General features: G+C 36.8%; 1 protein-coding gene and 1 pseudogene across 1 annotated transcript; both read left to right on the top strand.

Moving 5' to 3' along the window:
- Positions 1-326: 326 nt before the first annotated feature.
- Positions 327-1,302, top strand: LOC124249489 (olfactory receptor 10R2-like; annotated as a pseudogene).
- A 10,808-nt stretch (positions 1,303-12,110) lies between these two features.
- LOC124249410 (olfactory receptor 10R2-like) lies at positions 12,111-13,051 on the top strand. The gene is given in 2 exon segments (XM_046680351.1): positions 12,111-12,804; positions 12,807-13,051. Coding segments are annotated over 2 exon segments (939 nt in total).
- Positions 13,052-17,377: the final 4,326 nt, after the last annotated feature.

Genomic DNA, 17,377 nt, shown 5'->3' on the forward strand with positions numbered 1-17,377 from the left:
CCTGCAAACGTATGAACATGTTAGGTTACGTGAAAAAGGAGAATTAAGTTTGCAAAATGGAATTAAGATTGCTAATCCTTTGACCTTCAGATAGAGAGATTATCTTGCATTATCCCCTTATGTCTGATGTAATCATATGATTCTAAAAAGTGAAAAAGAGAATCAGAGAGTCAGAGAAAGAGATGAAACTTTGCTGGCTTTGAAGATAGAGGATGGGAAACATGAATCAATGAATGTGAGAGGCTGCCAGAAACTGGAAAATGCAAGTAATAGGCAAAATTCTTCCCTAGCACCTGAAGAAACGAACACACGCCTGCGCACCTCAGATTATTATATCCATGTACGGAATACGTTTTACTTTTTCCCTCTTCTTTGCAAGTCTTGGCAGAAAACCTCACCATGGTTACTGAATTCTTGTTATTGGATTTTTTGAGCCTTGGTGAAATTCAGCTTGCCCTCTTTGTGGTTTTTCTCTTTCTGTATCTAGTTGTTCTCAGTGGTAATGTCACGATTATTAGTGTAATCCATCAGGATCAATGCCTCCATACTCCAATGTACTTCTTCCTCAACATCAGAGAAATTCTACACCTTTGCCATCCTACCCAGGATGCTCATCAATCTCCTCTCTGTGGCCAGGACAATCTCCTTCATCTGTTGTGCCATTCAAATGTTCTTCTTCCTTGGCTTTGCTATGAACAACTTCCTAGTATTGGGAGTGATGAATTATGATCGCTATTCTGCCATCTGTCATCCTCTGCATTACCCCATCCTTATGAGTTGACAGCAGTGTGGAAAATTGGCAGCCACCTGTGGGATTGGAGGCTTCTCAGCCTCACTTATATTAGTGAATTTAGCTTCCCTTTCTGTGGTGTCAACAAATTCAGTCATTACTTCTGTGATATCTCCCCAGTCATTCTTCTGGTTTGCAACAATACAGATGTTTATGAATTTGTCTTATTCATCTGTGGGGTTCTTGCAATTGTCACCCCATTTTTGTTTATGTTTCTTATGTCTGCATTTAGGATGACCCTAAAGATTCTCTCTGGTGAGGGCAAACGGACAGCTTTTTCCACCTGTGCCTCTCATCTCACCATTGTTATTGTTCACTATGGCTGTGCTTCCTACATCTACCTGAGGCCAAAGGCAAGCTATGTGTCCATCAGGGACAGGCTGGTAACAGTGATGTATACCATTGTCACTCCATTATTAAGCTCCATGGTATACAGTTTCAGAAACAAAGATGTCCACATTGCTTTCAGAAAATTTTGGGGGGAAAATGGATCTGTAAAATTAAATAATTGAAATATTGTTGTATTTTGGATACCGTAACAAATAATAGCCCTTTTTCACATGCATATTTTATCTATAACCAATTCATTGAAATAATATTTCTCACAACTAGAAGGACCAGCAACTAAGATATGCAACTGTGTACAGAGGGGGTTTGGGGAGAAAAAACAGGAAAAAAAAAAAGATTGGCAACAGTTGTTAGCCCAGGTGCCAATACTTGGAAAAAAAAAGAGGAATATTGGCAACAGTTGTTAGCCCAGGTGCCAATCTTTAAAAAATTAACAACAATAATAATATTTCTCTATAAGATGTGTGCCATAAAATATATTTTTCTCCTCACAATCCTTTAAATCCAATCTGTAGGGTATTATTTTTCAGCTTCTGAGATGCATGGAATCTCAGGGTGTTCCCAAATCTAAATGGCCAGTTCACTGTAATAATCAAAAGTCCAAATCTCCTTTAATGCTAAAATTTTCCCCTTTCTCTGGTGTTAGTATTCTTAAATTCATGAATCCTACATTGGGGACAATGGAGGTTCACTTATTTATTAGCTCTGTCAGCCACCACTTTTCTCACTACTAACTTTCATGACTGATCCTCGAAGATTACATTGGGGAGAGAGAAGGAGCGGGTGGAGGAATGTTCTTACTTGACTTTTATTGTCTTGCTCTGGCACTGGTGCTCTCAGGGCTTTGCAGATGTTGGACACTGAGTCCTTCTCATGTGCTGAGCTTTCATGGGTTTCTGGAAGTATTTCCTACTTGGAGCTTTTACTACCTTTCTTGTGACAGGGTTGAAGCTGCCTCTGGCTGACAGCTTGTCAACTTGCCTCTTAATTCTGAGAGTTCACCAATCTTCTGAGTCACATCTCTTTTAGGGGTTCTTAGGTAAATCCATTTTCAGTGATTCCAGATTGAGTTTTTCTCTCAACTAGCCCATAGCTGATCCAAAGGAAAATTTTGTGCATCCTTACTCTTCCCACAGTCAAACTAAGTGCAGACATCTCTCTCTCTGTTGTTTGTACTTCCCATCAATAGCAACAGACTGCTTCGTTCAGGTTTCTCACATAGAATCAAATACTAATCCACTCTGTATCTTCAACTCCAGGGGATACATATTGAAGTCTTGAAGTAGTTCTCCTTTTGAAGGGAGATAAAATACCAAGAACTCCAATAGCTTCCTCCAAAGGATGCATTTCCATCCCTTCTTCTCTGAATTTTTTAATTTTTTTGAAAGCAGTTGACACATTTTCCTCTCTCTGATTTTGTGCCTCAATTGAAAGTAAGATAGAAAAAATCCACGTTGTACATTATGTGCCACTGCTGCCTGTTCTTTTCCTCTAGAATAAGGTATTCTGATGGGGTTTACTGGCAAATATTGAGTTCAAAAAGTTATTTTTTGTAAAAAGAATTAAATAGTTGGCCTTACCAGTGGTGTAGCCACAGTTAAACACATTAATCATGCTAATCCACATCTCGCAACAGACATTTCTTTGACAATCTCTTGAAAGCAATATCCAAACATGAAATTATCCTCATGCTCATTGGAGAAGGAAAGTTGCTTTCAATTTAAGGAGTTTCAGAGTATTTAAAACCCATTAATAGACCCAGTTCATGAAGTTCCTTGCTCATGGCCATTCTCATCTAAATCATTTCACTCTATTTTTACCATTTCATCCTTTCTTTTCAACTTTTGACATTTTGTTATTATCCTCCTTTTTGCCAGTTTGAGAAATTTCTTTTATCTAACTTCATAGATTTTAGGTGGTTTGTAATTTGGTTATAATGGTAGGAGAAATTAATGGGAATTCTTGCAGCTACCTACTAGATTTCCTTAATAGATATAACTTCCCCTTCAATGCTGAATTTCAGAAAAACTCACCATGGAGTAAACAGAGATGATATTCTGCTTAAGATGCTCCTACAATTAAATAGAGTAGCGCTGATCTATGATGTCACATTCATTTTAAACAATTAGGAGAAGGTACTGTGCAGTCTAGAATTTACGGTTTCTGAATATAGAGTATGGTAGACATTAGAAAAATTAAATCTGCACTGTAGGAAGCAACAGTAAATAAGCAGGAAGCTCCAGAAATGCACTTTGTACTTAGTACATTGATCAACTTTAATAAAAAGTGACTGAGTTTTGTGTCTAACAAAGTACATAGAATGTTTTCTACAACAATCTGACACTAATGTGATTTTTTAACTTTTATTTATCTTATTTTATGGGCCTAATTTCTGATCATCTTCTTCATGTGTGTGCCTCATGAGTGACTTTTTTAATTAGCAGAAACATAAAATAGTTGAAATTATCTTTAACAAAAATATGCATAATACAATATATGAGACTATGAATTAGAACAACAATACTTCTACAGAAGAATAATTTTTAGTGATTAAAATATAGCCATCTTGGCTGTTCTTACATATGACTTACATTCTTAATTACAGTTATAGTTACATAAAAGTGTTGTAAAAGATAAACCTGAATTCAGACACATTGGACATTAGATTCTTCCATTTAGTACTTCTAAGCTGGGTTCCTCATGGAGATGGGGTCTGTGCTGGCCTAGAAACCAAATAACATCTCAATCAAAAGGGCCATCACCTCCTCTGGTCCAATATATAACCTTGTCATCATCAAAATATTCCTCCATTTTCACCTATTTCATAAAGGATTTCCTAATTGGCATCGTCAAAACACCATAACAGTTTAGGCTAAACTTTTGCCTTTTACAGAGTTCTGACTTTTTCAGGAATTTATGTCCATACTTTATCTACTCTGCCAGACTGTAAGCAATCTGACAGGAAATATTTTGTCATCCCCAAGTATTGGCCCCTCCCATTATTATCTAGATCCCTGATAAAGTATGAAGCATGCATTAGATGACTCATAAATGTCTCAACTTCATTTGAATAAATGACTGTTCTACATAGCTAAATAGAACATCTGAAAGCACACGTGAAAGGGTGACAATATTCATGTCCCCCAAAATTTAATGATTTAAAACAACAATAATTATTTATTCTGCTCATTAATTTCCAGTTTGCGGAGGGCTTATGATGAGTTGTCTCTGCTCCATACAATGTCAGCTGGGCAGCTTGACTAAGGTGGAAGGACACACTTCCAAGATGGCTCACTCATATGGCTGACAGGATGGTGTTGGCTGATGGTCAGGAACTGAGCTATGACTACAAACTGGGAGCCTCAATTCTTCTCCATGTGGCCCTCTCCATGGAGTTCCTTGAAGTTTCTCATAGCATGGTAATTGGGTCCAAAGGGTAAACGTTCTAAGATCCAGGAAGTGGAGACTGTGAGGCTTTTAAGGTATAGCATCATTATAGTGTGTTTTATTGGTCAAAGCAGTCATAATGGGACCACCAAAATTCAAGGGGGAGGGAAATAAAGCACATATATCTCATTGGGAAGATGCTCAAAGTACTGGTGGTTATCTTCAGTTTTGTATAATCTTTCCTCTGATCATAAATTGTTTACATTCTTATCACTTGCAATGCATATTTTAATCCTCCCCAAGGAACCCACAAAATCTCATCCAATTGCAACATCTGGCTGGCTCTGGTTCAAGGTCCAGGATCTTGTGATCTAAATCAAGTCTATGTACATATGGTGTAGTTTAGGTGTAGTTTATTTCAATTTGAAGTTCTGTGAACTAAAGATGCAGATTATCTGCTCCTGATATATCCAAAATACAATGGTGAGATAAACATAGGAGAACTGCATTAGATACTCCCTTTTGAAAAAGGGGGAAATGAGGCACATAGCAGTCACTGGTGCATAAAAATTCTGAAATCCAGCTTGGCTCATGTTGCCAGTCCCTTCATCAGAATGCAATCCTATTTCCCAGGAATGATTCTCCATTGCTTTTTGCTCTAACCGAGTCGTCTTTTTCCCACAATCTGATCATTCTTCCTTATCTATAAGACATAGCCTGTATTTCTAGATGAATAGTTTTCTCGATCTGATTCCTGGATGTCAGAATATTGGAGGACTTAAACTTTTTTCCTTTTTTTCTCTCTCCCCTTTAGGACATCTTGATATAATTTCTTTAAAAAACTTTGTGAGTTTCTAGAGTATCAATTTATAAAATTAACTCTATTAGGCAAAAGTCACACCAATATTTATTTCTTTATTATAGGCTATCTGTGAGGCTGCTGTATGACAATTCTCTTAAGACTCTTAAGAAGAGCTATTGTTTAACTTAGAGGATTTATTCCATTAGGATAATTAGAAACCTTACTTGGTATAGACTAAAATATTTCTGAGTTCTAACCAAAATTGAAGCAATGGTTCCCTGATAGTATCCTAGATTTAATCTTCTTGCTGAAGCCCTTCCTTACTTTGAGAATCTTGTTGGGGAAGATTGGGGAAGAGATGAGAAACAATTTTATTTTCAAATCCAAAAACTTCTGGATTTTTTATATTTCTTCTAAATTCTTATCAAAAACGTTAACATCAACTTCTTTTGTTCCTATCTTTCTTCCCATATTTCATCATTGATTGGCACATTCTATAATCTTGCTAGAAATTTCACTGGAAAGTCCCATGATTTCGCAAACTGCGTTTTCTGTTTTCCAGCCCATAATATGCCAAATTTCCCAAAAGCACAATAAGTATCCTCTTTTTACCAAACTATGATAAGATTTTTCTCTCTGTCCTTCAAATGCTTACCAAGTCTTTCCTCCTGACTCTTCCATCTTTCAAAAACAGAACGCTTAAGCCTTTACAAATTCTTCTAACACCAGTTCCAGAATCAATGACACTTGTTTTAAGTTTTAATTACAATAGCACTGTAACTTAAGATACCAAATTCTGTTGTAGTGATTGATTATTGCATAGAAAACTACCCATAACCTTAGTTGGTAAAATAACAATTACTTATTTTGCACTCAAATCTATAATTTTGTTAGGGATCCATGGGGACAGCTGGCATCAGCACTTTGTGAGGTCAGCTTGGGTGGCTCAAGTAGGGTTGAGGGATCCATTTCCAAGATTGCCCACTTAAGTAGCTGGTTAGTTCATGTTAACTTTTGGCTGTGTGTTTATCTGCAGCTGTTTGCTAGGAGCCTTGGTTTCTCACTAAATGGATTCTCTAAGGATTGCATTGGCTTTCTCAACACTTGGTGGCTAGGGTATAAAAATGGATGATCAGGGGCCGGCTGTGTGGCGTAGTGGCTGGGTTTGTGCACTGGCTTTGGTGCCCCAGGGTTTGCAGATTTTGATCCTAGGTGCAGACTTGCACACCACTTGTTCAGCCATACTGTGACAGGTGTCCCACCTGTAGAGTGGAGGAAGACGGACACAGATTGTGGTTTAAGGCCAATCTTCCTCAGCAGGAAGGAGAGGATCAGCAGCAGATGTTAGCTCAGGGCTAATCTTCCTCATACACACCAAAAAAGAGGATGTTTAAAGAGACAGGAAGTAAAAAATTATAGACTTTAGATTCCAGGGTTTATAAACTGATACAGTATCACTTTTGCTACAATTTGTCAGTCAAAGTAGTCACTCAGCCTACCTAGATTCAAGGGAAAGAAGCATATACATCATCTTTCTAAGTGAGAAGTGTAAAAAATGTGTCGCTATATTTAATCTTCTGCACATCTGGAGGAAGATAATGCCTGTGGATGAATCTTCTTAGCAAAGTATTTGCTAAAGGTCTAGCCATGGTCTTAATCTCTGACACAACTGAAGGAGAGAGAAATCACCAAGTCCTGTTCATCAAGTTTTTACTTAATAACTTAGCTTTTATCCTACTATCCCATCCTTGTAACATCTCTGACATAACTCATACAAGAGCAGTCCATATGAGCCCACCATAGAGACATCCATAGGTATCTAGCATTTGCCCCATTTCCAGTCCAAGTGTCAAACTCACTGATGGAGGAAATGAATATGCAACCTGAAATTAGGAGGAAGTTCGACTAAAGGAGATGTCTTGGCCAAAATATATACCAGGTCACTATCACATTTTTCTTCATAAATCAAATTTTCTTTATTTTTTATTGAGTAAGTGTTTATCATGCTTACATTATATTCCAGGAACTCATATGTTTCCCTGTATCTGAAGATTTATTTTGCCTCTTCCATTCTGATATTATGCCCTCTATTCTTTCTATCTGTCTTCTCATTTCCTGGCTTTACAAGTGAAAATGTGAAATGGATCTTTTTCTCAAACCAGAGAATAAAAATTTTGAGTCATTACGTAGGTAAACTCAAAGGGGGTAGTTCCATTAATGTCTGTTTTAACAAATGGAGCCCAGAAAACTTCCATCTCTTTGAGTACCTAGAGAATTTCTAAGAGGAAACCAGCTAATCCCCATGGGGTATTAGACAGGGCCTTCTCTTTGGCCAACTAATTCTCATAGCACCTTACCAAGATTCTACCTGCTAATTAGGGAAATTATGGATGAGTATTGGACACAATGTTGTAATTAGCTCCCTATGGAGATAGAGATCTCAATTACCAACCAAGGCATTGAGGCCTTGGCTAATGTAAAAACGAAAGACTATTAGTGATACTCATTGAGGCAATGACTAACCTGCCCATGAAGAAAGGCACAGGTGATATTTTTCTATGCAGTAATAATTTTCTTATACTGGTCCAGAGATTTTGTGGAAAATAGAAGAACCCTGGGGCATTATGACAAGGGAGACAATTTTGGCAAATTTCACTTAGAAACCTTCATAGAAGTTTCTAGGAATTGTCTGAGAGCAAAGACAGCTACACGTCACTAAAACTTCAATTTGAAGGAATGCAATTTTTAACTTTAGAACTTTGATTTCCTTATTGTTAAGAGCAGTGACAATCAATTATTTGTATTTCAAATTTGAAAATTGTTGGGTTTTCCCATGATCCAGTGATCTCTTTACCCCTAGTTTTTCACAGTAGAAAATAAGAAATGTGATCCAATGACAGAAAGGACAGTTGCATAGTGAAAAACGTAAGACAAAGATGGAAACCAAGGCCAAAAAGAAAGCAAGGCCACAGGATAAACATTTTCTTTTTTATCGTAGGGAAGATACAGTATTTCATAGGGAGGGTACAGGATACAGTCTTTGAAAGAAAAAAATCAAAATTTATAGAGATCATGGAATGTACAGGAAACATAGAAAGTGTTTCTTCTCAGAAGGCACAGACTGGTGCAAAGGGGACCAAGATGCTATAAAATGAACTAATTTGAATCATTATTAACTCATTAATGGACCATTTCACTTATTATTTCATCAAATGCTTATATCTCAGTTATTGAAGTATTGGGCTAAGTTTTGATGATACAGAGGGAATAAGGTATGGTCTTTATCATTTAGGCTCTCAAGTATATTGGAGAGACAAAAAGGAAAAGTAATTTTGATATAACATAGACTATTTTGATAAAGACACGTGAAATAAGATTTGAATGTACTAAGCTTTAAATATACTAGGAACAGAAAACTCTCCCTAGAGAGATTAAAGAAAGTTTAATTGGTGACTTTAAAAAATGTAAAGAATGAGTGGACCACTAAAGAAAGTGAGATATTGGAGGCTGATATCTTTCTCCCTCCCTTTCTTTCTCTCTCAAGCATAGAATCTTGAAACACAAAGTCATATATAGGAAACTGTAAGGATGCCAGTGCAACTCCTGTATGATGAAGATTTGGAGGATGAGTTGTAAGCATAGATGGGGGTGAAAATTAGCTGTCTTATTGACCAGCTTAAGGAAATTGGCTTTACCCTGTAGGAGATGAAGAGTTATTGAGTAGGATAATTAAAAATCAATTCAGTCTTTTCATTTGTTCAGAATACAATTTAATTTCCCAATTTTTCCTTTTCTGTTTTTCCTTTTTTTCATTTTTCCAAAGCTTTTCTTATTTCCAAGCTCAGGACACCATTTCCTATTTACCAAATATTTTATGCAGGATCCTAGACTGGGTTAAGTGAGATCAAAGTTTTCCATAGCGAATTTTATTTTAAAACTTCAGTTCCCACATATATTCCAAGGATGAACTTGAAAAGTAGATGGCACATTGTGGGGTGGCTCAGGTGAGGTGGTCATGGAGTAGTCATTGACTATGTGGCTTTTCTTTCCTTTCAGCAACTTCAATTTCCCTTGGACAACTAGTTGCTATTTTTTCTGGAAATGATCCTATAAAAGAGCAAATAAAGAAAGAAAGGAGACCAGGAAATTGGAAATATCAAGATGGTATCTCAGGAAGGATGCTAGTGGGGCCTTTGTTCCGGTCAAATGACTGGTGTGTATCTCTTTATAAAGTTTAGAGATAAGGTAACCAAAGATATCAAAATAGGAGTTCAAGCTCTTGATTGTAGTCCCATTAAAAAATTTGCTAAACCTTTGTCTGAGCAAAAGAGCAAACAATAATATAAATTTTCTTATTTGCAAAGACCTTCAACCAACAGTGAAGTGTTTTTAAAATAAGTTTGGTTTAGCTAAAGAAATATTGGAAGCCACTTGATAATCAAAAATGAAAATGAGACAGCAGAAATTTGTAATGAATCTTATGTCTCTGCATTTGGAAACTGATGTCAGAGAGATTTTTCATTGCAAAATATTGAAGCAGAAGGTTAATATTGAATGCTAGACTAATATTAAGGGCACAAGTTTGGGAAATCCCAGGAATCAAATGTCATCTACCTGGGAGTTTTGAAATAATTTAGAAGAGAAACTGAGATCATTGTTAATTTAATTTCTCAACAAGATTTCAATCACTTGGTATATATTACATACAACTGAGTGTATTGAGATGCAGTTTCTGGTCTCTAGTGAGTTACAATTTTTGGAGTCAGACAAATTTATAATGCTAGCAATAAAGGAAGTAAGAATTCTAGTGATTGCTCAGGAAACCCAGAGAAATTGATAATGCACAATCAAGAAGTTGTGGAAAGGATTCAATGAGTATATTTTTTCAAAACTGAGAATTCAAAGAAGTTTACATAATTAGAATAAGAAGAAAAGCAACAACAAATATAAAGCATGGACTAGAGGTAGCATGAAAAATGACATCATTGTTCAAAATTTCTCAATGCTAAAGTGCATGTGAAAGAATATATAATGGCAGTTATGGGTGGAAAAGTACAGTTGTGAATATGTTGGAGGAGGTCATCAAGAGGGTGTGACTGCCAGTGACCTGAGAGCTGGACCTGGGCAATTGAAGGCTCCCCATCTCCTCCCCTGTGCTTGAAATGTAAGTTCTGTCCCTGGTTCCCACAGTGGCAGTTGTACCAAGTACACAGCCTTGAGAGAGTAAGGTGTTGTTGAGACCACCTGGGCAACATATGTAACTGAATCCTGTTAAGGTCTTTACATAAACTTTTAAGATTCCGGTGGGCAGGTGTGGTGATCTACTCATCTTGCGGCCACCCAAGACAAACCTGATATCTGACTTCCTTTGCTTATTAAAACTGCTGTCTGCTAATCTGGAGCGATGTGTCTCTTTCTTTGATCTCTCCTGGCCCTCTGTGTACCAGGTCAGTTTACAAATCAACAGAAAAGTACGAAAGAACTAGAATATAGTTATTTTAATTTTACACATAATTAATTAGTTATTCAGTGTTGTTAATAGTTTTGCTTCTATATTTGTCTTATAGAAAGCAACCTCTGCTGCTATTGTGAGGGATGGCTTAGAGTGCGAAGAGAGAGAATCCAAAGAGTCGGTTTATAGTGCTCTTGTAATAGTGCAGCCAAGAACTAATTTCTTGCAGAAAGGAAAGAATGAATCCTAGATGTATTGCAGATCAAAAATAGATTGGATGTGGAAGATGAAAAAAAATCATGTAGTTAAACATGTCATTGAAATTTACAGCTTGGAAGACTAAGAAGATTTTGAAACTTTTTATTGAAATACCAAATCCAGGTGAAGGAACAGATTTGGGCAGGAGGTGGGAGAGGATAAGAATGGTTGGATTAAAATATATATAATCTAGTACTAGTAATAATAAGTGTGTCAGAGGCCTTAGGAAAAGTATCTGGGCCCCCCTGCTTAGGAATTCAGGGAGAGATCCTGGGAACAACAGTCTCTGGGGTCTCTAAGTGTTTTATATGATTGGTATATCACAGACATATAACCAAATGGGCAACCAGTGAATGCTGAAGTAAAACTGAATTATTCTAGCCATGCCTTTTCTGTAAGGGGAAATCAGGCCACATGTCCTATAAGAGTTTGGAAAGGAATCATAAAACTAGTTCTAAGATGGTAGCAGTGGTTCTAAACCAAGTTCATGTTAATGAATGACTGCATGGAAATGGGGCACATGATTAGTAATGAAAGGGAACTGTGTTCTTTAAGGGTAAGTAACACAAAGACAGATCAAGGGATGTTTCCTCAGATGAGGAATGTATTAAAACCAGGTGGGAGATGGATCTTCAGACGTTGGTGCTATTGCTTATAGAATATACGTATCAACAATATGGATAAAACTATGACTACTTAAAATCATAATTAAAATACATAAAGGTTTTTTGGAGGGTTAGATTACCAAAAAATTAAGTGGAGACGACATAAGCCTCCAAGGAGAGGGCCTGAAGGATAGGCTTTATTTGAGCAAATATCTATACACTTCATGTGAACACTTGTCTTCAAATTAGTTGCTAAATTCTTTGGCAGAAAAATAGCACTGTGAGTGCATGTTAATTTAGGATAATTCTGGCTAATTTTCAGCGCTTTTTTTCTCTCCCATACCAGTTATTTATCATTCATATCAGACTGGTGGTAGCTACTTTATGAGGGTAAGTCTCCCTGACTTCTCAGCTCCAAAGGCTTCTGGACCTGACCATATTGGCTTTATTCCACGGGATCAGCTCTCCATGGCCAATTCCTCCTGTGTTACTGAGTTCTTACTGCTAGGTTTCTCCAGCTTTGGGGAATTTCAGCTTGTCCTCTTTGTGGTCTTTCTCTGCCTCTACTTGATCATCCTGAGTGGAAACATCACCATTATCTCAGTCATCCACCTGGATCACAGCCTCCACACACCCATGTACTTCTTTCTATGTGTCCTCTCTACCTCTGAGATCTTCTACACAATTGTCATCCTGCCCAAGATGCTTATCAATCTGCTCTCTATACTCAGGACACTCTCCTTCATGAGTTGTGCCACTCAGATGTTTTTCTTCCTTGGTTTTGCTGTCACCAATTGCCTGCTCCTGGGAGTGATGGGTTATGATCGTTATGCTGCCATCTGCCAGCCTTTGTATTATCCCATCCTTATGAGCTGGAAGGTATGTGGACAACTGGTAGCAATTTGTATTGTTAGTGGCTTCCTAATTTCTCTGGTGGGAACAAGTTTAGTCTTTAGCCTCCCCTTCTGTGACTCTAACAAGATCAATCACTACTTTTGTGATATTTCACCGGTCATCCGTCTCGCCTGTGCTGAAACCTACATCAATGAACTGATCATCTTCATCTGTGGGGTCTTGGTACTCATTGTGCCCTTGATCTTTATCTGCATCTCTTATGGCTTTATTCTCCATACCATCTTGAAGATCCCATCAGCTGAAGGTAAGCGAAAGCTTTCTCCACTTGTGCCTCCCATCTCATTGTGGTCATTGTCCATTATGGCTGTGCTTCCTTTGTTTACTTGCGACCCTCGGCCAAATATACATCAGGCAAAGACAGGCTGGTGACAGTGACCTATACCATCATTACCCCACTGTTGAACCCTATGGTATACAGCCTCAGGAACAAAGATGTACAGCTGGCCATTCGGAAAATGATTGGGAAGACTGAGTTTCCTGTTAAGAAGGTATAATTAGATCATTTTTCAACAGTACACCCACATCTCATAAAAGTTTCTACCCCATTTATCTTATAACTATGTGGCCTTGATGAGTTGTTTGACACTGTGGAGTCTTAATATTCTCTAATGTAGGAAGGCATAGTATTATGTGCTTCTCAAGTTGTGGTAAAGATTAAGGGGGATAGCAAAGTATCTGTCACTAAAGAATTACTCTCCTTCTCCTCTTCTTCCTCCAGGTTTATAGTTCTCAAAAAAGGTCTTAATAACCATTATCTTTTGCCCTATGTTTGTTTTTTTGCCCAAAATGTCTGACTGTACCCTTTGTTTGAGATTATGTCCAGCTTGAAAAGAAGTACTCAGGTCTGAAAGTTGCATAGATCTAGGAGTATGACAGAACGAGGGAAAAAGTTACCATACTACTAACTAGATTTAAGTTTGACATTGGTTAGGTCATGACTTTAATAAAGCTATGATTCTTCTCTGAATCTAAATTTTAAAATACAGAAAATGGGGATAATATAATTTTGCTTTTCAACTTCACAGGGTTTTTGTTTGTGTTTAACGGATAATATGAAAGAAAGTATATGTAAAATATAAAACTGCACAGAATGTAAGACTCTTAGTATATTAAACAAGACTTTGCAAATCTCTGCAAAGTCCTTTTACTTCTTTGATACTCCCAAAATAATATTTCTGGATGTCTTTTCTGACCACTGCTTTGAACTACACATTATGTAACACAGAAGATGTGCTACATAAATTAATAGAAAATAATAACCATCCAGCCCCAAATCAGGCTGAAGAAGACGTCTGCATGGACTTCCACAGTGAATTTATTAAGAAGAGGGAGCTTCCCAGTTTAAATTTTATCATCAGACTATATAATATTAGAGAGAAAATGACTGTGGTGGTCATCTCATTCTATCTCTCATCTGTACAGAAATTTCTTCATCAGCATCTCCAAGGGAAAACAGCCTGCACTGACATTAGATCAACAATTTCACAAAATGTACGTTCCTACTGTTTTCAGCTTTCGTTATTATCTCTCCTTATTTTAGCTGATATTTGCATGTCTTGGGTTTTCATCCTTTCTCTCTCTGTTGTCATACAATAAATCTAGGCTTGGTTCACAGATGTTTGAGACAGTTACAATAATAATCTGAATCTTTCCCATTACTCATGTGACCTGAATTTCAGACACCTCATCTTCTTGTGTGCAGTCCTCTGGATATGCTGCAGCCTATCAATATTCTTTTTAAAGTATAATGAAGAAACTAAAGTTCATATTTCATGTGTGACCCCATTTCCAGGGTAAAATGTAACCATTTTCTGCCTTGTTAATTTTATTTAGATTTTCAAATTAAAGTGTATAAAATCATCAGTAATGCTTTCCTATTTTTAAATTATTACCTCTATAGTTATTTTTGTCTCTCATTTTTCAGTTTTTGAATTAAGTGCTTTAATATTATTTTCAATATGATTAGTTAAATAATTAAGGCATTTACAGCACTACATATCTCTTTTTAATACAACATTGGCCATCTCAAATTTTGTTCTGTTCTGTTTTTGTTTCCTAACAGGCTTGCAATTGTCATTTATTGGTCGCATATTTTTTAAGAATGAAATATTTATTCTTTATATATATTTACTTGCTGATATTTAAATAATTTCTGTTGTTTATAGTTTTTTGTGTGGGTTAGTGAGTGAATGTGATTGGTGTAAGTTCTATTTTTAGAATTTGTTGAGTTTATTTTTGGTTTATTCCAAATTATTCATGGTGAAATATTTTCATTTAGATTCAAATGGAATGTATATTAAGGATGCAATCTTAATTTTATTATTAAACAATATTAGTATGCAATATCAGTCTTTGTTTTATGCGTATGTGACTTGTCATGGTTTCACAGTGCTGCATTAAAATACTTCTTTTTCCATTCATCACAAGTCAATACTTCAGTAAAATATAATAAAAATGAATTATTAGAAAAATGAAACAGAAAAACACCTGAACTGTTCTATTCTCTGTTCCAAAAGATGTGTCCACTGATTGGATGTCTCAGTAAAAGCAAATTCAATAGAAATTGCTTCATACTTACATTCAACTTCTATACCCATCTCATCACAAGTTAATAACAAAGAGCTGGCACTAGACTGCAGACTCTTACCTGAGTAACATTGCTTTATATTTCTCCCATGCTAGGGTAAGATTGGAGGTTTTCATTTACAGCAGTTAAACCAGAGGTGCTCTGGACTAGAGACACCAGGCTGAACTGAGGCAAATGTGAGGACCTGCACTTAAAACAGAGGATTGAATGTGAGTGCTCCTATAGCATGGAGCATCACCGGTCTCTTTCCCACACTCAGGCCCCAAACAACTTGACAGCCAGTCTTAAACAATTCCTTTAGGAAACAGGAGAATTTCTTTCTGACAGAGGTGATTATAAGTTAGGAGCTACTTCAACAAAATGAGTAACATTTCTCCATATGACTCTCCTACATTGGAGCCCACCAGTCCACAAGGCACACCCATGTAGAGTTTCTAACAAGCTTTTAAGTGCCACACAGAGGAATATATTTGAACATCCAAAGCTTGCCAGACATTTGAAGAAGACTTGAACATGAAACACCAAGATCAAAATATAAGAGCACAAAACTCTCAGAGGAAATATAAAAAATGCATAGAATACAAAATATTGTAATTAATATCATCATGTAAAATACATTGCATTCATGAAACAAGAGTATATCATCTTCACTTTTGTATGGAAATAAAACACACTGATAGAAAAGTGTACAAATCATGATTGCCACGTCAATAAATCATCGCAAAGTGAATAAAATTGGTCAAAAAATAGAATACAATTGTCCCCTGGTATCCATGGGAATTGGTTCCAGGAAACCCCGCAGATACCAAATTCTGGGGATGCTGAAGTTCCTTAGTTGGCCATCCCCTTCTGCTGTTTCCGTATCCGAGGATTCAACCAACCGGGGATCTTACACATACAGTACTGTAGTGTGAACTACATGATCCGCTGTTGATTGAATCCCGCGATGCTGACCCCATGTATGCATAAGGCTGAAAGTATTAGAAACACCTCATTACTCACTCCCTCTTCTCCAACAGAAACAACTCCTATGGCTTCTAATATCATGAATGAGTAATTACCTTGTTTCAAACTTTGTAACAATAGAACTTTAGAGAATGCATTCTGGACAATTATTTTTATTTTTTCCTCTCTTCATATCTGCTTTGTTTATCATGACTTTGTCCATAATGTTTATTCAGTCTTATGTTCTTCCAAGTTTGGACTTCATTTATGAAGTGGGTTTTATTTCATTTCTAACTGCTTCCTGATCTATCCTCTCTCTTTCCAAAACTTCTCTTCCTCTAATCACTCATAACTGAATTCTTTCAAATTCTGATGTTTGGTATTATTTCACATATTCTATTACTTCTTTAATTCCTTTTAGCTTCTTTTTAAATATTTGGTTAGAGTTTTTTTCTATTTTGTGAGCATATCTTCCAAGCACTTGCAAGTTGTGTTCCCTGGGAATCACACTCTGAGATAGCTGGGCATCTAGGATGTTTGTAAATAAATGCATGGGATTAGCACCTGTGCAATGAGGGGTATATATTGGGCAGATAGAGAAATCAAGCTGAATGTAATACTAGTGACAGTCTTAGCCAGCCCAACAGTGAGCTCTGTAGTAGAATGACCATTCAGAGGTGTTCTGAGTTGAGCCAAGATGGCCAGGACTTTATAAACCTGCATCAGTCAGTGTTTGGGTGTGGGTTGCTACAGGAAATGGTTGTTACTTTGGATGAGGTCTCTATGTTACTGACAAAATGCTTGAAGAGGCAGACAGCTGAAGCCTGCCTACTCACAGCACTATCATCAGCTGGGGCAGTAAGTCATTGATTTGAAGGAGAATCTGGGCAGTGCATCTTGGTTTTCACTATATAGGCAAACAGTTATTCCTATAGGGATGTTGAATTGCTGGGTTTTTAAAAATATATAATAACTTCGTATGGAATCTGAGCATGCTCTTTTTCTGAGTTCATGTTTACGTGAGACTAGTTTTCTTATACTCTTAGAAGGGGAGGCTGGTCTATCATGGTATTCCTAGTTTTCTAACTGTAGAGCCCCTATTATGTTGTCATCAGAAAGTATTCAACTGTTAATTGGAGTCTGTAACTTTCCTTGTTTTAGCTGATGTTGTCAGGTTGGCCAATTGATTTTTAAGTTAGTCTCTTTGGCAATTGTTTTTCGTGCTTGTTGTTTTCCTGATGTTAGGACAAACAGAAGTTGTTCTTCTCCTCTGCTTTCTCTTTCATAA

The sequence above is a fragment of the Equus quagga genome, chromosome 13 (genome assembly GCF_021613505.1).
Source record: "Equus quagga isolate Etosha38 chromosome 13, UCLA_HA_Equagga_1.0, whole genome shotgun sequence".
Taxonomy (NCBI): Eukaryota; Metazoa; Chordata; class Mammalia; order Perissodactyla; family Equidae; genus Equus; species Equus quagga.